The 20,763-nt window shown below is 48.4% G+C and overlaps 1 protein-coding gene across 3 annotated transcripts in view; it reads left to right on the forward strand.

Moving 5' to 3' along the window:
- The first annotated feature begins 3,449 nt into the window (after positions 1-3,449).
- Positions 3,450-20,763, forward strand: part of MOCS1 (molybdenum cofactor synthesis 1) — a 36,701-nt gene continuing 19,387 nt past the window's right edge. For all 3 annotated transcript variants that reach the window (XM_021691978.1, XM_044917342.1, XM_021691980.2), the window contains exons 1-3: positions 3,450-3,657; positions 11,177-11,303; positions 12,690-12,857. In XM_021691978.1, coding sequence (XP_021547653.1) covers positions 3,535-3,657; positions 11,177-11,303; positions 12,690-12,857 — 418 coding nt within the window. In that variant the 5' untranslated portion in view covers positions 3,450-3,534. The remainder of the gene's footprint in view (positions 3,658-11,176; positions 11,304-12,689; positions 12,858-20,763) is intronic.

Here is a 20,763-nt window from a genome sequence, read left to right on the forward strand (position 1 = left end):
ACAAGGGTGTTGGCTGGAGGCCTTAGTTTCTCACGTCTGTCAGAGGGTCACGTCTGTTCCTGGTCATGTTGGCCTCTCCAAAGAGCTGCTCAGAACATGGTAACTGGCTTCTCACAGAGTGAGCGAGTTAAGAGAGAAAGCAAGGAGGGAACCACACTGTCTTTGATTAACTACCCTCAGAAGCTTGGTCACATGACTTGCTTGAAGCTGTGTGATGTGTGGTATTTCCACACATCACTTTGCCACATTCCATTTGTTAGAATTCTAAGTTCAGCCCCCAGGTAAGCAGTGGGGAACGAGGTCCATCTTTTGAAGTACGGAGTATTTAAGCTGCGCGCTCGGTCGAAGAGGACGAACTTCCCCGATAGCGGAGGACCATTCTTCGGTCAAGGGTATCCGAGGAGCTGCGCTCCGCTGCTAGAACCTCCAAACAAGCTCTCAAGAATTTATGGGCCTATTTAAAACAACATACACTCAGAAGGAGGTTAGGAGGAGAAATCGTTCGGGGTGATTTCAGAATAGGGCTGAAGGACCAGTCCACAAAAGATCTGGGAAGATCTCAGAAAGCTCTTGATGCCCTTCCAGCACTCCTCTTCCCCACACACCAGGGCCTCAGGGCTCCCTGGGAGTTGGGGCCCTGTCAGGATCCATCATTCTGGGCAATCCCTCTGCCTTCTCAATCTTCCCAATTCATTGTTATACCTATCCCATTCCCCTTTATTGCTCTTGGCTACCCATTCTTAGAGAATAGTTAAACTAATTCGAGGTATTCACAGCTTATAATGGACCCACGAGATCCCTTACAGGGGTTACCTAATTCTAATAAATTCTCCCCTGGAGGCTTAATAAACCCAAAGGAATCAATCTCTATAATCTATTTCATGTGGGGAAGGGATGATTTCAGTGACACTAGTAAGACACTCCTTGCTCCCAAACAATACTATAACAGAGCACTTGCTTACACATTATATGACTTAATTGTCCCAACAAAAATGAAGACAAGTTTGTGACTACTAAGTGACAAGGAACCTAAACCAGTAGAGAGAAAGTGATCAAATGGCAGAGGTTAAACATGAAGTGTGGGGTTGATTCCAGCTTGGGGCTCCTTCATTGAACCTGATCTGTTAGGGAGGACCCCTGAAGCCATCATCCCACCACTATCCCTTTAGCAAAATAGGTAGCCCACTCCAGGAGCTCAGGGAAATAAGGGAGTTGGCATGAATTTCTTTTATTTTCAGTGGTTTTGGGAAGACCAAGTCTCTGTGTAGACACAGAGCAATTATAAAGCACTCTAGTATGCCTCTGGGTCTGCAAAAGATTAGGGAATATATATTAAGGCGGCAATTCTCAAACTTTTTGCCAGGAACTACCAAAGATGCCAAATAATTTTTGCTTTTGTGTGTTATATTTATTTGATATCTATTTGGTATATCAATTTAATTTATATTTACCATATTAGAAAGTTGTAAGGTGGATGTTGTGTCTTATTTTTCAAACATAGCCTTAAAAGTCATGCAGCATCACTTCTGCCATATCCTATTGGTTATAAGATCATTACAAACACACCCAGATGCAAGTGGAGAATTAATTCCACTTCCTAACAGGGAAAGCAAGGTTCTAGAACAATACTGTACAACACAGTGGCCATTAGCCACACATGGCTATTCACAATTAAATTAATTAAAACTAAAATTAGAAATTCAGTTCCTCAGTCACACTAGCCACATTCAAGTGCTCAATAGCCACAGGAGGACTTAAAATATTTCCATCATTACAGAAGGTTCTATTGGACAGCACTGCTCTAGAAGAACAAGTGAGACAGGAGATATTGTAGCTATCTTTCAAAGCTACAATCTGCCACTAGCACTGAGACAAACCAAATTGCATTAGGAAAGGCAGACTAAAATGGCGCAATGACTCACATGGTGTTCTACACAAGGGTTGGCAATAACTGCTGCTGTTTATCTTGAAGAGGAGACAACTTGTGTTAAGTCTCTCAAATGAAAGAGAGTGTAGATGCTAGTCCCAGGGGCTAAAAATTCGGCCACTAGGAAGAGATCTCAGAAGGGTGATTTCCAGACATGTGTTTTCCATCTTTATAGTATCACGGATCTCTTTAAGCATGTGATAAAAGTCACTTCTCCCCAGAAAAATATGCATATATACAATATGATACACTGAAGTTCAGAATTCCCTCCCAAATCCATCCATGGACTCTCCAGATCAGAGTCATATTCTAGGCTGTGAGCTCCTGGAGTTATTTCCTTAGCCATAGTCATGAGTAGTGTGTGTGGCCTGGATGACATTCATCACTGTGTATTAACAGAAAGAGGCACATTTCTGCTCAATACAAGTAAGAATTTTAATAGGCAAAGAGGCTTTTAAGGGAAATAGGTAATGTCAGGAAATCAGAAAGTTTCCAACACTAGAAGTATTCATGTAGATTGCCGCTGATAATGCAAGGATTAGTCTCCTGCTGGCCATTGGGGTTTTGGATACACCAGATAGGCTAGTTTGAACATCATCATTCTTAGTACCATAAGTTCATTGTTAAGTATGTTACCACCCAAAATCTTAGAGGCCTGTAACTCTTTGTTTTTTGAAGGGGAGAAAGAGATTCCCCCCACCCCCTCTCCATTCCTGATACACACTGAATCTTGAATTTAAGAATGAGATTGTCCTAGATTTAAACCCCAGTTTTGCCCCCTATCAACTGTATGCCTTTGAGAAAATTAACCTCTCTAAGATTCCATTTCCTCAGTTGCAAAATTCACATTCTATTAATTGCAAGTATTGAACATTGCCTGGCATGGTGCTTGGCGTGTAGGAAGTGTTCCAAAAATGATATCCACTTATTCTATGACTTCTTCCCATATAGTCCTTTTTTTTTTTTTAAGCAGAGAGGGTAAGTGTGTTAATGTCCTTTTGGGGCACATTTGGAAAAGTGTATCTGTAAAGAGGGAGCTGACCCACCTTCAACCAGGGCCTAGACTACCTCCAAGGGAGTGAGAGAAGTCATAAATATGCAGGGCCAGATCTTGTTTTTATATATAATATTGCTATTTTGTTCATCATGGATTTTTTTGGCATTGATTCTGACTTTTAAAAATACTACATTAAATATTATTTATCTTGATAACCTACTTTTTTGGCACCCCTTTCAATTTTGTGCCCAAGGCAATGCTTCGTTCACCCGGCTCTAATCCTGCCCTGCCTACAGCACTTTGTGCTAGTCACACCACGATCTAGGTCCTGGACTAATGCAGGCAGAGAAGCCTGTCGAAAAGACCCAGGATTTTCACCCGTCTTTGAACTAGTGCTCCCCAAGCCCTAGAGGGCATACTGGATCCGAAGGAGCAGAAGGAGTGGACTACAACTTCCAGAAGGCCGCGCAGCGCGGCGCCCTCGCCAGATTGGCTGCGCGGGCCCCGCCCCCGCCCCGCCCCTACCGCGAGGTCCCGGGGCGGCGAGCCCGGGGCCAGCGCGCTTCGGAAGCCGGCTACCGAGAGGAATCTCGCCCGGCCAGCAGGCTTCATGGCGGTGAGGCCGGTGTCCCGGATGCTGCAGCGGGTGCTGAGGTCCAGCGTCCGGAGCTGCAGCACGGGGGCTCCAGTGACGCAGCACCGCCCTGGGGAGCCCTCCCAAACTGCTGCGGAGGTGAGCCCGCCCACATCCATACCTTCCCCGGGAAGGGCGGCCGGCCAGCTGTCCCTGACTCCGAGAAGCACCCAGGCCGGGCTGCGAGGGCCGCTTCTGGAAGGGATTCCTCAGGGCTTCCTTGCGGGTGGGGAAAGGAGTGGAGGGATGCTCTGTAAGCTGACCAGTCTCACCTGATACCCCAAGGGACGGGCGCTTCTTGGGGTAATGCTTAATCACCTCCCTGCCCACCCAGCCATGCAACCCCCTTCCAGGTCTGAGTGACCGCCAGACATGGGGAAGCAGGCAGGTAGGACTCTGGGTCCAGTGAATTGTTAATTGTACCCTTCTCAGCCCTGCAGCGCCCACCCTGTTTCTTGAACATTTTCTTCCCCTCCCCTCCCCCGCCCCATGAAAGGTTGTCTGTGTGTGACCAGGTGTTCTTGTGACACCCTGCTTGATAGTGTGACACCAGTTAAAAATGTCACCTTGGGGGGCGCCTGGGTGGCTCAGTCGTTAAGCGTCTGCCTTCAGCTCAGGTCATGGTCCCGGGGTCCTGGGATCGAGCCCCGCATCAGGCTCCCTGCTCATCGGGAAGCCTGCTTCTCCCTCTCCCACTCCCCCTGCTTGTGTTCCCTCTCTCGCTGTCTCTCTCTCTGTCAAATAAATAAATAAAAGCTTTAAAAAAAAAAGTCACCTTTGTGCCACCAGTAGTCACTGGTCACGTCTGTAGTTAGAGGGCTCTGTGACTTGTCCTTCACTCTTTCGGTTTCATCTTCGTGTCCTTAGGAGGGCTCAGCCTCATTCTTGAGCAGAAGGGAGCAGGATCGCTGTCCAGATTAGGAATCCCAGTTTTCCTTAAGGTTTGGGATAGGCCCCTTCAGTCCTTGACAGCGCACCACAGAGTGATTCATGTCATAACAAGTTTTAAGTTTAGTGTTCTTTTGCCCATGTGGTCAGGGAATAATTTTGGGAGAAGCATCTCTTTTTCATTTGGTAAAACCTCTTTTCCAGACCCACCGGGTCATTCTTTTCCCATTTCTTAGCACAAGACTTCACTCCCTGGAAATCATCAGATCTCTTCCCCGCCCCCCCCCCCCCCCCCCCACTGCCACTATTGCTCAATGAGCGGGAGGGCCTTGGCCTAACTTGCTTTCCCTGAGTCTGATCCCCTTTGGATCTTCAGTAATCAGGCCTCATTGCTGGGAAGTAAAGGTTTTCAGTTTCCTTGAACTGCGAACTTCATTGAGGGGAAAAGCAGGAACACAAGAATTGCTGAGAGAGACTTAAAGAATTCAGGAAAAGGGAAGTTTTTTCTTCTCCTGCCCCTAATTTCCTTTGTGCTCTTCAGGAAGGGATCTGTGCCAAGTGACAGATCTCTCTTTCTCTCTTTTTTTAAGATTTTATTTATTTGTCAGAGAGCACAAGCAGGGGGAACGTCAGGCAGAAGGAGAAGCAAGGAGCTCCTTGCTCCTGCTGAGCAAGGAGCCTGATGTGGGACTCGATCTGAGGACCCTGGGATCATGACCTGAGCTAAAGGCAGCCGCTTAACCGACTGAGCCACCCACGTGTTTCCATACTTGGTCTCACAGTAAATCACGTGAGGTTGAGAGTTTGTATTTTCAGGTAATGGGGCTCACCAAAGTTAACTTTCCTGGCGTCACAGAGCTGAAAATAAGGGAGCAGGCGGAACTCAAACTCTAGCCCCTGTGCTCCCGCTTCTTCCTTACAAGGAGAGTAGAATGAGAGGCTATCCCTCCCTTTCCTTTACCCTGTAAGGGGGAGATGTAACTAGCTAGGTAAGAACACAGACTCTGGAGCAGAATGCCGGCATGGGAAGCCCAGGCCTACCCCTGAGTAGATATGTGAACTTCAGCAAGTCCCTTCGCCTCCCAGGGCCTCAGTCTTCTCATCTATAAAATGGGAGTAAGTGTCTACTTCATAGAGTGGTTCTAGAGATTAAGAGTTAGTATATGTTGATATATATACTTAGATCAAAGCTTGACCCACGTAGGTGCTGTGTTATGTACGTATTTGTTGTAGTTATTGTCAGCCTCGCCACAATTGACACATGCTGTGCCCACTAGTCCCTTCCCACTGGACCCTCAGGATAGCCATTCTGTCAACTCTTTGGTCCTAGACCTCCTATGCTGGACATTCCCTGCCAGGGTTACCCTCAGCAGGCAGGTTGCTCCTCGAGTGTTGGGTGCTCCCCCACCTTTCTAGGTATTTCTGCACGGTGCTGAACATGGTGCTCTGCAGGCAGTGGAGTCAGCAGATAGTTTGGGCTGTTTGAAACTCAAACGAGTGAGGGGGCCACGTGGAATGGTAGAGCACTGGACAGGGAGCCCCAGGTTTTCACCTTCACTCTGTCTCCAATTTCACTTGGCTCCTAGGGCTGTCACTTTCCCTCTTTCCAGCCAGAGGGTTGGCCCAGCCCATCTTTACGCCGTGGGGGAGGGCACAGAATGTCTTTAAGAAAATCTCCTGAGGTGAGGCAAGCCTGGAGATCTCTATGGTCAACCTATTCACCGAACTTGCTAGTTGGCAAGAGCAGGAGTGGGGCATTGGGAATCCCTGTCCCCGCCTCTCTTCCCGCAGGGCACCTTTCCCTCCACCCTGGGAAGTGCTTGCAGAGACAGAGGGAAAAGCCACTGAGTGTTAAATGTTCGTGTGTCAGGGTGTGGGTATGGGGGAGACATGAGGTGTGAAATGGGAGCTGGCTGTGAGGACAGTGGAAGTGGGCCTTGGGCTTGGTCAGAGGACAGGTTGGGTGGCTTCTACAGGTGGAAAGGGGAGGTGGTGGGGTGTGGGTTAAGTGGGGAGGTGGGTAGGGGAGACACAGCTACCTGCTGTCCTGATTGGGGTGGTCCACATAACCTCTGCAGGGCTTACCCCAGCACAGAAGCATGACATCCCTCTTCCTTCTTCCCAGGCTCCATGCAGGCTTTGCTGGGACCACAGGGGGCTAGCCTCAGGTCCTGGGCCTGCTGCCTTGGGGCAGGGGCAGGGGAGAGGGTGACTTTTTGCAGGGCAGAGGAACCCAGTATTCAGAGGGTCACAATGAACAAATGTTGGAGAGGGGGTGTTATGCAGGAAGGAAGTGGATGTAGGAGAAGGTAGGGGACAGTAGGCCTGGCCTGGGACAGTGATACACGAAGGGAAAGAACAACTTTCCGGGGTTATCTTGAGTTCCAGTCTTTCCTTCAGAATCCTTGCTTTGGTGAAGTGTGACCGTTCATGCCAGGAGCCATAGGTGTAAAGACCCCACACTTAGGGAGGGATGGAGGGAGGGGGGGGATCCAGACTGGGGCCCAGGCGCCTTGCTGGGTCTTCTTGTTTAACAGAGATTAATTTTGAGTCACCCCTGGTATACGTCCTCCCAAATAGCAAGGATCCCAAATCAGAGCCACTGATATCTGAGTTTGGAATGTGTTCTTTTTCTCAATAACCCTATTTATTATATTCTAGAGCTATTTGGGGGCTGGCCTTTATCATTCAAACCAAATGCCCAGAGTTAGTGACTACTTGGAGGGTAGCATCCCTCCCTTAACTAAGTCCTTTGCGTCCTTTGCACCACTCTTCCCCACCCGCACCCGGTGCCCCAGTCCACACTGGGCAGGTAGACAAGATACACCCGGTAGCAGATGGTAGGCTGCCTTGTGCCTGGTCATCCATGGTCCTGGAGGAGCTCCAACTCCACTTTCCCTGCTTTGGGGGGTGTGACAGCAGGTCGAAACCCCAGCCTTGGCCCATCTGCCATTAAGTACAGTTGGGCCTTGCAGGACTGACTAGGGGAGCTGGCAAGAGTGGGAAAACTAGTCACAGCACACAAGGTAGAACTCCTCCATGAATCTGTGTTTAATAAACCAATATATGTAAGTAGGAATTCTATTAAGAAAACGGCAGCGGGGCGCCTGGGTGGCTCAGTCGGTTAAGCGTCTGCCTTCGACTCAGGTCATGATCCCAGGGTCCTGGGATCGAGCCCCGCATCGGGCTCCCTGCTCGGCGGGGAGTCTGCTTCTCCCTCTGACCCTCCCCCCTCTCATGTGCTCTCTCTCTCTCTCATTCTCTCTCTCTGTCAAATAATAAAAATAAAAATAATTAAAAAAAAAAAAAAGAAAAGAAAACGGCAGCGATCACTTATTGAATACCTGCTGTGTCCTAGGAACTCCTCCAACTGAGTCATGGAGAATTATTTTCCACCCTTTATGGATGAGGAAACTAAGGCTTAAGAATTTGGGTGATTTGCTCTACAGCTAGTTAGTAGTAAAGCCGGGCTTGCAATTAGGTTTACCAACTCCCGGAGTCTGTGCTCTGAACCACAACAACTAGCCCTGGATTAAAATAGCTCCTGATCCTGGTATCGCGGGGCCAGTGGTTCTCAGCCAAGCTGCAGAGTAAAGAGCTGAGACATTGAAAACAAACAAACAAACAAAAAGCCAGGGCCCAATCCCAGAGCAGTGGAGTCAGAATCTTTGGAGTGGGGCTCTCAGGCCTCAGCACTTCTTAGAAGCACTGCTGGTAGTTTTGATGTGCAAATTGTTGAGAGCCACTGTCCTAGGCGAAGCCATTTTGACAGTAGAGACCAGCCCAGAAATGAATGATGACCCCAGTGTGACTGGTTTTGCACACACTACCTTTCTCTTCCGATTAAGGACCAGTCTATTTAGTTCATTGACATACATACATTGACACAGTGACATACCATGTAGATGCCGGGATTCCGAATCAGACAAGAAGGCTTCCCACACGGAAGTGGGGGGCGGGCCCAGCCTGGTCCAGGCGGGGCTCTGAGGCTATGAGCTGCTTCTGACATGCCCCAGGCCTTCTTGGGTGAGAGGCATCACTGTCCACCCTACACGGTCATGCCCTCTGGGTCCAGGGCTCCTCTGACTGCTGCTATTTTTTCCTCCAGGGGGTTTTTTAAAGGAAAGGGAGAGATGGAAGAATGAAAGTAGGACATGCAGTGGTGGAGGAGAGAAGAGGCAGGGATGAGGCTTGTTAACATCACAGTGATGAGCTTGCAAGGCTGGCCAGGTGAGAGACTGTGTGTGCGTGTGTGTGGTTCTGCCAGTACAGAGTCTGGATGAATCTGGATAAAGTCACTCTAAGTCTCAGAAGTGAAATCCAGCCTGTCCCACCCCACCCCCCCCCAACCAGGGCCACAACAGAGCATCTGATTATGTTCTTTTTGGCCAGTTACTCCGCTTGCTCCCTGGTTTCTGCTGAGTCATGTTCCTTGGTCCTCTCACTTGCTCCCAGTTGGTGCACTTTGACTCCTCCCTCACCCAGCCAACAACCCCCAATATGTTAAGAATAGGGTGAGGGTGACTGGTGAGGGGCTGGGGTCTGGGGTGACTAACAGATTCCTAAGTTGCAAAGAGCTGTTGATGAAGGACTGGGTGCAACTCTGCTGGAAATTCAGCCTTCCAGGTATCTGATCTCTTGGACTGTGGTGGCCAGTGGGGCTCTTGACTCTGTCATGTCCCCTGCCCCACTCCCAGGGCTACAGGTGGAAAGGCAGCGGGGTGAGTAGGGAGGTAGGAAGCACTGTTAGGATTGTAGCAGACAGCAGTTCAGAGAAGTGACCGCTGTTTGCTTGTCATGGGACTGTAAGCAGGGTTTCTTGGAGGATGGGGGGACACTGGTGTTGGGGTGAGCAGAGTGAGGTCACTTTTATGCACCCAGGAAAATCCTGGAAGCACCCCCACATACGTTCACTCCTATCCCTTCTATCTCCTGAGTCAGTGGCCCTTGACCCTGGCTGTACTTTAGAATCACCTAGACAGACTAAAAACGTGAGTGCTCAGATATCCAAATTCAGTTGCTCTCCAGTGGAAGTTTTTTCTTAAGCTGCCAGGTGGTTCTGACATGCAGCTGGGGCTGAGGAAGTCATTGAAGGAAATGTTCCTGCTGGGTGCAGGCAAACAGTTACCCTGAGCCTCTGGGGGGCCTGAAGCCTTCTGCTGTCGTAGGTTACAAGATCATGATAATCCTAGATGTTTACTTGCCGGTTTCCTGACCCCCTTCCCTTGGCTTACCCGAGCCCTTAGCTGTGTTCTTATTTTACAACGGGGAAAATGGGCCTGGAGAAGTCAGAGAGCTTTCTCAGGATGTCAGGTCACACCTGGCCCAGAAATCAGTCCAGAGCCCTGTCCAGAGACCTCATGAAAGACCTCATGATCGACCTCATGATTTCTTTGTTATAAAGATTCTAAGGAAAGGACTTCTCCCCCACCCTGTGCACCACCCCATGTACCTTCTTGGATTCTCCCTTTGCAGTAAGAATTTAGACTTTGGACTCAGAAGACCTGGATTTGCATCCTGGTTCTGCCAGTGGTATTCTTGAACCCCATGCAAGCTTCACTTACAGTAATCCCTTATGGGACAGGTGTGGGAATTGAACAGAGAACATTCTTTGGAAACTTGAAGATGTTTTGTAAATGTTGCTTCTATGGAGCAATTTTCTCATCAGCATCTGTTGTGACTGAGGGTTGTGCACTCAAGGCAGGAGATCAGACTTGGGGAAACACTGAGGTTGGCCGCCTCCTTTCTCTCCCCAGGAAGAATTTGGGTGAGCCATGCAGGGAGGCTCCAGCAATCTCCTCCCTCTGAGGCCCCAGACAGTGGGTGCTTAATCCTTCCAGGAATGGGTGGGGTGAAGGATGAAGACTAGAGTCATCTCTGCAGGGGGTTAGTGGGTGATCATCCTGGCCCCTCCCTTCTGCCTTCCTAGAGGCTGGTGGCCTCCTTCCTTCTGCAGGCCTCCCTGGTTGTGCTGTCCTTGCCCCAAAAGCCTTCTGCTTGAGGGGAGCCCTCTCTGTGAGTGTACCCTACCCTTCCCAGCTGGGTGTCGTCCTCAGCCACTCCCGATGGCTTGTTCGGTCCTCCAGGGCAGTGCTGAGGCCCCAGGGAGCCCAGCTGACAGGGGGTAGCTATGAGGAGGCACTTGTGTGACACTCACCCCCCAGAGTTAGTGAGTTGGCGTTGAGCTCCTTCTGTCTCCCATTGGGAAGGGAGGGAATGGGAGGTCTGGGTTAGAGACATGGCTCACCGTGTCCCAGGCAGCCACCGTCCCGCTCAGTTATCCGCTCCCTCTCTCCCCCTTTCTGGACACACTAACTTTCCATTTGGCATAGTTGCCAGATGCCAAGTGGCACGTTCTCTCCCACTGACCCATCCCAGAAATACTGGAGATGTTTGTTCCTAGACAGGCTTCCTTTGAAGGAGGGGGGTGGGTGGTAAGATGGTGACAGGGAGAGAAAAGGCTGGGGGTGGGGCAGCTGTGTCCTATAGAGGTCCTGCTCCCTGGGGCTGAGTTGGGGCCTTGGGGACAGGTCCTACCTAACCTGCAGGCCTGTTTCCCAGTCTGTGAGTAAGAGGGAGAATCCCAGCTCCCCCGGGACTACGGGGATGAGAGTGGGGGAGGGGATGCCCGATGGGAGGGGGCTTTATGTCCCGGAAGCGGTGGGCCCTCCACGCCCCTCTCCCCCAGCCAGGGCCCAGAGGCCCACGCCTCCTCTGCCTGGCATTTCAGGAGCTGTCCAGGCGGAGACAGTTCCTGCGGGAGCACGCGGCCCCCTTCTCCGCCTTCCTCACCGACAGCTTCGGCCGGCAACACAGCTACCTGAGGATCTCGCTCACCGAGAAGTGCAACCTCAGATGTGAGTCCCCTTCCTGGGCCCCTGCCCCCCTGCTGAGGCAGCTTCTGAAATCTCCCCATGCCCAGGAAGCCTCTGCAACCCTCCCCAGTCCTCGTCCCAGCATCTCCTCCCACCCTTCTTCCCGGCTTGCCAGGTGAGGTTGTGGGGCAAGATAAGGGTCAAGGTTGAGTTTTAGGATCCTGGAAGCTGAGCTCTACTTGGAACTAGATTTGAGAACAGAATTGCAACGGAGATTGGACCTAAATCTCAGTCTGCAGGGCTCTTCCTCCCTGCCTCCTATTTTGCACGGTTCCCAGCATTCAGGATGTGGCCAGGGGTGGGCGTGGGGGTGCTGGACAACGCAAGCACGTGAGGTACACAGCAGTGCCCGTGGCCGGCACTGCCGGCCACAAGACGCCCCAGGCCTGTGACAGAAGTTGCTTGGGGCCAGGCTGACACACAGAGTATTCATCTCATAATCATTTACGGAGTGCTCCAGAGGTGTGGCTGCTGCTGGAGGGACTTGCAAAATTTGTCTCTCTCCCTCTCTCCTGCTTTCCATGGTTGCTCCCAATAAGAAATGTATTTACTTCATGGCCCAATAAATACATGTGTGTATGTAGTAAACGTTTAACCAAACAATACTCACTGCATGCGGTTCTGATGTTCTGATGTTCTTTACCTATTCTATTCTATCTTAAAAGACCAGTTCTGGACCCCTCACTAATTTGACTAAATGACCCTATACTAGATCTCGACCCAGTCCTCGATTAAACTCCCACAGGAGCTAATGCGAGGGGACAGTGCTCCCTCGCCCTCCAGGGCTCCCTGCATTTGCCCCATTCTGCTACCTCCCCCTGAACAAGTAGTACCTCAGTTTTCCAACCTGTGAAATGGGACTGGTAACCTGAAATAGGCCGGACATGAGAGCACTTGTCACTACAGACGAGGGTGACTTTTCACAGGCCTCATGACCCAAGCACACAGGGTCACTATTTGCCACAGCAGATGGAACGAAAGGGGTGACCAGTGCCGGAAGGAATGGGCCCAGGGCCCAGGCCTGCCAGGCAGACCCTGCCTAGCCGCCCCCATGCTGAGGGAATCAGAGTCTTGGCATCCCTCACGTCAGGCCGGGCTCTGCTCTCGGCCTGCTTCATCCTCTTTAACCTGTTCCCTCAGTCTCCCCTCTGAGGGAAGAGGCAGTGTTAACATGCCATAGATGAGAAAGGCAAGGCCCGGAGAGAATCTGTAGCGTTTGTACCAGCTCAGATTTGGCGGGCTCGTTCCTCACCATCCAGGTGGGGATCAGGAGAGACGTCTGGCCTGGTGGGGGAGTGGGGGTCTCAAGGCACCATGGGCCGCTGTGCTGTAGTCACGGCCTTCCTCTGCATCCCCTCCCTTCCTCAGGTCAGTACTGCATGCCCGAGGAGGGTGTCCCGCTGACCCCCAAGGCCGACCTGCTCACCACAGAGGAGATCCTGACCCTTGCACGGCTCTTTGTGAAGGAAGGTGTAGACAAGATCCGGCTTACAGGCGGAGAGCCGCTCATCCGGCCGGACGTGGTGGACATTGTGGGTAAGTTTGAAAGCTGCGGCCACTTCTCCCAACTCCTGCTGCATCCAGCTGGGCTTTGGTATTCATATCGGCAGCTGACATCCATTCAGAACCTAGTGTTCACTTGGCCCTACCACCTTCTGAGATGGCTACCGTTGTCATCCCTGTCTTGTTAGGAAATGAGGCACAGTTCAGTAACTTGTTCAAGGTCGCAAAGCTGGTAAGTGCCAGAGCCCAGTGGCTTGCTGTCACATTTAGACTAAAGTCCTCACCGGGGCCTTCAGGGCCATGTGGTCTGGCTTTTGCTGACCTCTGAGACCTCTTGCCTGCCCCTCTGCCTCCGTCGCGCCCCTCCATGCACACCACCAGGCCATTGGACTTGCTCTTTTAGCCGGGAACACAGGGCACACTGCCTGCCTTGTTCGGGTCTCTGCACACATGTCCTCCTTGACCACTCTCTCCAAACTACATCCCCACGTCCACACCCCAGCCACTCTCTGTCCCAGAAGTTGGCAAGCTAGAGCCCACAGGCCTAATCTGGGCCATCAACTATTTTTGTATGGCCTGCAGGCTCAGAATGGTTTTTATATTGCTAAATGGTTAAAAAAAAAAAAAAATCAAAGAAAATAGCATTTTGTGACACATGAAAATTATATGAAATCAGAAATTTACTGTTTGTTAATAAAGTTTTATTGGAACATAGCTGCACCTGCTCATTTACGTATTTCCCAGAGCTGCTTTTTCAGAGCTGAATAGTGCTGGCCACAAAGACCATGTGGCCAGCAAAGCCAAAAATAGTTACTATCTGGCCTTTTCAGAAAAAGTGTGGCAACTCCTACTCTATCCCCTTCTTCTACCTTATTTTTTCTTCATAGCATTTGTCTCATCCACGGATACGTTACTTGGTTGTATGTTTATGTTTCCTTTGTACTGTCTCTTCCTGCCATTAACTGGCATGAAAGCTGTCGTTGCTGAGGCAGCTTTGGTTCCCAGCCATGTTCCCAGCATGTGGGCACATGCCTGACACAGAGCTGGTGCTCACTGATACTTACTGGTTTGAAATGCGATCTCTGAAGTAGGACATTCCTGCGTGTGAATGTCGGCTGTGCCTCTTACTAGCAGCATATCTTTGGGCAACCTTTTTTTTTTTTTTTAAGATATTTATTTATTTATTTATTTATTTATTTATTTGAGAGAAAGAGAAAGCGTGAGCACAAGCGGGGGCGGAGGCGGGAGTGGCAGAGGGAGAGGAAGAAGCAGGCTTCCTGCTCAGGAGCCTACAGGGGGCTCAATCCCAGGACCCTGAGATCAGGACCTGAGCCAAAGGCAGACGCTTAACTGACAGCCACCCAGGTGCCCCTGCGTAACTTTTAAAATCCATTCTAAGCCTCCAGGTAGAGATGAAGTTGACCTGGGCACGAAGTGAGCAGGAAACGCCCAGCACATGGCAAAGCATTCTGTAAGGGGTCACCCCAGAGGGCCTCGTGCCATGCCTTGCTTCTACTCCCCAAGGTCAGGCAGAGAGAGACCTTAGCTTCTATAGTTATAGATGATGAAATCACAGGAAAATAAGGCTCTGTGTTCTTGGTTCTGAGCTCCCACCCCTGCTGCTCTGAGGGGGAATCTTCCAGGCCTCCGTTCTCTGCTTCATTCGCTGGTTCAGTGTATGTTCTCTGGAGGCTTCTTATATGCCTGATACTGTGCTGGGAGCACAAAGGTGACTGAGCTGCAGGCCCTGCCAGGGAGGATCCACAGCCCATTGCTGGAGGCAGCCGCCGGAGCCAGCTGTCTGGTAAGGACCGAGCAAGGGGAGCCCAGGTGCCGTGGAAGCCCAGAGGAGGTGCCCCTGACAGCCCCTGGTCACGTGACCTGGGATCCTGCCATCATTCCTGTGCTGGAGGAGCTGACCCAGCGGAGCTGACCCCCTGTCCCAGATGGCTCTTCAGAGCTGAAAGCAGCCCGGCTTCCAGGAAACAGTTGAACCTGCTGAGCCCGGCTGACTGCCAGGCACACCGCCCTCATTCAGGCCACATCATCTGCCCTCTGCCATGGGCTGCATCTTAAACCCCTGTGTTCCATGCCAGGGCCTGTGGGAGAGCAGAGGGATGACTGAGTACAGACACGAGGACACGGGCCTTTCCATGGGAGCCGCTGACCTGCATAGTGGCAGGAATGGAAGCCAGGAAAGTTGGCAGCCCTGTTCCCGCTCTGCCACTGCCCAGCCAGGGGAACTTCTGCAGATTCCTTCCCCACTCTGAGCCTCAGTGTCCTCATCTGTGCACTGGCCACTTCAAGGGCCTTTCCTGCTGTGATGGCCCATTGGTCATGGGAACTGGCTGACCAATAAGGGTTGATCAGCACACAGATGTTAGGTAGGACAAGGCCGCCACCGCAGTGACCTGCTAAGGAGGATTTACCTCCCACTCCCAAGAGTGCCGGTTGACTGGGAAAGACAGTCCTCCCCTTCCCCCCAGGGCTGCAAAAGAAGACAGCTGCTAGGCTGTGGATTGCTGGGGCGTTGTGCTCACTGACACTTTGACATCTCTCAGCCTAGCAACTTTGGTCTTGCCCAGAGGCACTTCCCCAGAGCAAAGCTGCCCTGAAGGGTAGGGCGGGTGGGTGTTATTGGGGAAGCAGGGCTGAGGGGAGGGGAGGGAATAGCACTCAGAGCTGGGATGCTCACCAACACTTGTCCTCACCCTCCCAGGTGGGAGTAGCGAGGGACCCCACCCAGGGGTGTAGAGCGAAAGGGTTGCAGGTTTGTCGGAGCCTGCTGTCCCCAATCACTTCGGATCCCTGCCCGAAGCACTGTCCATCTTGGGCCTGGTGCTGCAGACCTTCCCAGGGGAAGACTGCCCAGCCCGCTTTGGCTCCCCATCTGCCATTACTGTGATCCCTCTGGGCCAACCCAGACTCCCCAGCGCTTCCCACCCCCCACCCCCAACCCCGGCTTGTGTGTGGACGAGTTCCTCTACCCCTTCTTTTTCAGCAGAGCTGTCTGGAGCAGGACTGCCCACCAGAACTCTTCTGGCTGGTGGCACTGTTCCTATCCGTGCTGTGTGACACGGTCGCCAGGGCTCACACGCAGCCTTGGGCACTTGGCCGGTGTGACGGAGGAACTGAATTGTAACTGAATCGATGTAACTTCATTACATCTTAATTAATTGAAATTGCCACACATGGCCAACGGCTGTCATGTCAGACAGTGACAGTTTGGGATTTTTGTATTTATCATTCCTTATCTCATTTTTAAAAATGAGAGAAGCATTTTTGAGCTTGATGAGGACTGTGCTGTGTGTCTTTCAGGGCTTCCTCTTTCGATGCAACCGGACTTCGTACGCATCCTCCTGAGTTGCAATTCGTTCCTTTTCTCTGCCATTCCGTTGGTGAAGATAGCACCCTTTATCCTGCTAGGGAGCATTTGGGCTCTTTCCAGTGTTTTGACGTGTCAAGTAGCACTGTTTAGAACATTTTTTATTCTCGTTCATGTGTCCTGGAGTGCACTTCATGTAGGAGTGGGATTGTTGCCTGGTAGAATGGGTGAATGTTTAACTTTGGAAAACAGTTTGGCATTATCTTACAAAGCGTTTGTTCCAGCTTCCTCTGACCCACGTCCTCCTCAGCACTCAGTATTCTTATTCTGGATTTTTGCCAGTTGAACGAGGATGAAATGGTATTCTATTTGGTCTTAATTTGTATTTCCCTGTTTAAGAATGAGGTCCGGCATCTCTCATCGTGTTTATCAGCCCCAAATATCTTCCTTTTCCTGTGTAATACCACCTCCTGTCTTCTGCCCCTGTTTCTCTTCTTTCTGTTGTAATTTTCTTTCATATTGGTTTGGTAAAAGTTCTTTACTTATGTTGCAAATGTCTCTTACCAGTTTGAAAAGATAAGCAACATTTTGTATAATAATTCTTTTCATCAATAGCAGTTCTTCAGTGGATCAGTTTTGTCCTTTATGGTCAGTGCTTTTTACATCTTTTAAAAGAAACACTCCACTCAAGGTCAGAACAGTTCCCTGTTTCCACTAAAACAGTTAAAATTTTGCTTTTTGCATATTTAAGTTCTTAGTTCATCTGTGGCTGGTTTTTGGGAATCCAGTTTCATTTTTTTTTTTTTTCCATGTGATAGTCATTTTCTCTAGTTCCTTCTTTTTTTTTTTTTTTTTTTTTAAAGATTTTATTTATTTTATTTGAGAGAGAGAGAATGAGAGACAGAGAGCATGAGAGGGAGGAGGGTCAGAGGGAGAAGCAGACTCCCTGCCGAGCAGGGAGCCCGATGCGGGACTCGATCCCGGGACTCCAGGATCATGACCTGAGCCGAAGGCAGTCGCTTAACCAACTGAGCCACCCAGGCGCCCTCTCTAGTTCCTTCTTATTGAAGCCTCTGCTTCCTCGATAAATCTGCCATGTGTGCATTTGTGCATTGGGTGCTGTTCTTTGGTTAGCTTGTCTGTCTCAATGCCAATGTCATACAGCCTTCACCACTAGCTTCACAGTAAGGCCACTGTCTGGTTGAGCAAATTCTTTTTATTCTTTAGCAGTGCTTTAGCTATGCTTTGTCCATGGACATTTTAGAATCAGCTTAGCAAGTTCCATGGAAAATTCTGTTTGGATTCTTTTTTTTCTTTTTATTGTGTTAAAATACACATAGCATAAAATTTACCATCTTAACTTTTTTTTTTTTTTTTGAGAGCAAAAGCGCACGCATGTGCACATATACACGTGAGTAGACAGGGTGGGGCAGAGGGAGAGGGAGAGAATCTTAAGCAGGCTCCACATCGAGCGTGGAGCCTGATGCAGGGTTCGATCTCATGACCCTGAGATTCTGACCTGAGCCGAAATCAAGAGTCGGGCGCTTAACTGACTGAGCCACTCATGTGCCCTATCTTAACTATTTTTAAGGAAACAGTTCAGTGGTATTAAGTACATTCACACTGTTGTGCACCATCCCCACCATCCATACCCATAGCTTTTCATCTTGTAAATCTGAAACTCTGTACCCATTAAAAAATAACTCCCCATTCTCCACTCTTCCCAGCCCCTGGCAAACACCGTTATGCTTTGTCTTTATGATTTGGGCTACCCTAAGAATTTCATATAAGTGGAATCATGCAGCATTTGTCTTTTTGTCTCTGGCTTATTTCATTTAGCATAATGTCCTCAAGGTTCATCCATGTTACAGCATTTCTTTTTAAAGCTGAATGATATTTATGTATATACCATGTTTTGATAATCCATTCATTGCTCAGCTTGGGTTGCTTCCACCATAATGCTGCTAGGAACATGGGCATAGAAGTATCTCTTTGAAATTCTGCTTTCAAAGAGATTGTGGAAGTAGAATTGCTGGGTCAGCTGGTAATTCTATTTTTATTTTTATTTTTATTTATTTTATTTTTTTTTAAAAGATTTTATTTATTTATTTGAGAGAGAGAATGAGAGAGAGCACATGAGAGGGGGGAGGGTCAGAGGGAGAAGCAGACTCCCCACTGAGCAGGGAGCCCGATGCAGGACTCGATCCCGGGACTCCAGGATCACAACCTGAGCCGAAGGCAGCCGCTTAACCGACTGAGCCACCCAGGCGCCCGGTAATTCTATTTTTAATTTTTTTGGGGGAACACCCATACTCTTCCATAGCAGCTGTACCATTTTACATTCCTACCAACAGTGCACAGGCTTCCACTTTCTCCACATCCTCACTAACACTTGTTTTTTCTGTTTTTCTGTTTTTGTTTTGTTTTGTTTTTTGATAGTAGCCATCCTAATGGGTGTGGGATGGTATTTCACTGTAATTTCAATTTGCATTTCCCTGATAGTTAGTGATGTTGAGCATCTTTTCATGTGCGTATTGACCATTCATATATCTTCTTTGGAGAAATGTCTATTCAAATCCTTCACCCATTTTTGAATTGGGTTGTTTTGTTGTTGCTGAATTTTAGGCATTCTCTAATATTCTGGATATTAACCCTTTATCAGATACATGATTCAGAAATATTTCTCTCCCATTCTGTGGCTGCTCTGTAGATAGTGTCTTTTGATGCACAAAATTTTTAAATATTCCCGAAGTCCAATTAGTCTATTTTTTTTGTTGCCTGGGCCTTTGGTGTCACATTCAAGAAACCAGTGCCAAATTCAGTGTCACGAAGCTTTTATACTATGATTTCTTCCAAGAGTTGTATGGTTCTAGGACATATGTTTCGGTCCTTGAAGCATTTCAAGTTATTTTTGAATATGATGTTTGGTAAGGGTCTGACTTCATTCTTTGGCACGTGCATATCCAATTTTCCTAGCACCATTCATTGAAAACACTGCCCTTCCCCCACTGAATGGTCTAGGTGCCCTTAAAATCATCTGACCGTATATGCAGGGGTTTATTTCTGGACTGTACTCCATTGGTGAATATGTCTATGCCAATACCACCCTGTTTTGATTACTGTAGCTTCATGATAGGCTTTGAAACCGGGGAAGCATGAGTCTCCCATTTGTCCTTCTTTTTCAAGATTGTTTTGGCTATTTGGACTTTCTTGAGATTCCATATGAATTTTAGGGTGTTTTTCTCTATTTCCATAAGAAATGTCATTGGCTTTTGATAGAGATTGCATTGAATCCTTAGATTTCTTTAGGTAGTATTGTCATGTTAAGAATATTAAGTCTTCCGATCCGTGATGCATGTCCATTTAACTTTCATTTCATTTGGCAATGTTTTATAGTTGTCATTGTAGAAACCTTTCACCTCCTTGGTTAAGTTAATTCCTAAGTCTTTTATTCTTTTTGATATTGTAAATTGAATTGTTTTTGTAATTTTCTTTTAAGAGGGTTCATTGCTTTTGTATCTGTTGGGATATTAATGCCATTACACCTATATATCAAATTGGTGAGAATTGACATCTTTTTTTTGTTCATACCCCCACCTTCCCACAGCCATCTAATTCCTTTGCCCTTCTCTTGGCTCTATGTGGCTGACCCCTAGGGTCACCCAGGGTGTCCTTGCCTATTGGGTTTCTGATGCATTTGGGTTTCTGCACTGGGTTTTTTGACAGTAGCTGAATTCCCTCCAGGACTCCCACAGGGCATCCTTGCCTCCATGATAACTTAGTTGGTCTCCTAACTTAATTTCTTCTCCATGTGCCTTTGGCCCTAGGCATGGTAATGGATCCCCAGTGTTGCTAGTCTGAGTGCTGTACTATTCATTGTTGGAGCCCTTAATTCTGTCCATACCATGGCAAGTAGTCCTTTCATTAAAGTCTTCATTTTAACTATCTGGGATTAATTCTGTTTTATGATAGGATTCTGATGGATAGTATCATTTTTTTTTTAATTACATTTTCTAATTGTTTTTGATATATTATAGCATTGATAGGAAAGTTAGGAAAATACATCTGTTTAGATTCTTTGGAGTTTTCTATACTAGCAACCACATCATCTGCAACTAAGGGAATTTTTTCCCCTTATCTATTGCTTTTCATGTCCTTTTCTTGTCCTATTGCAATATCTAAGATCTCAAGTGTAATCTTGAATAGTAGTAGTAACAGGAGAATGCTCCTAACATTTCCCCATTTAGAATGATATTAATTTTTTTTTCACAAGTAACTTTAATCAAATAATGAAGTTCCCTTCCTAGTTTAAGTTATGTACTTTTTTATGTATGTTAGGATGATCTATGATTTTTTTTTTTTTTCTGTATGCTATTACTCTGAATGACATTATGGCTTTCTTATATTACTCCTGTAGTACATCCAACCTAGTCATGGTAAACTGTGCTTTTATCTACTATTAGGTTCAGTTTATTGATACGTTAAGTTTTTGCATCTATATCCATGAGTGAAATGGGCATGTAATTTGCCTTCCTCATTCCTGCCTTAACTGATTGTGATATTAGGTTTCAAAGAATGAGTTGGGTAGTGTATTAGTCCATTCAGGCTGCTCTA

Source organism: Neomonachus schauinslandi, chromosome 8 (genome assembly GCF_002201575.2).
Source record: "Neomonachus schauinslandi chromosome 8, ASM220157v2, whole genome shotgun sequence".
Taxonomy (NCBI): Eukaryota; Metazoa; Chordata; class Mammalia; order Carnivora; family Phocidae; genus Neomonachus; species Neomonachus schauinslandi.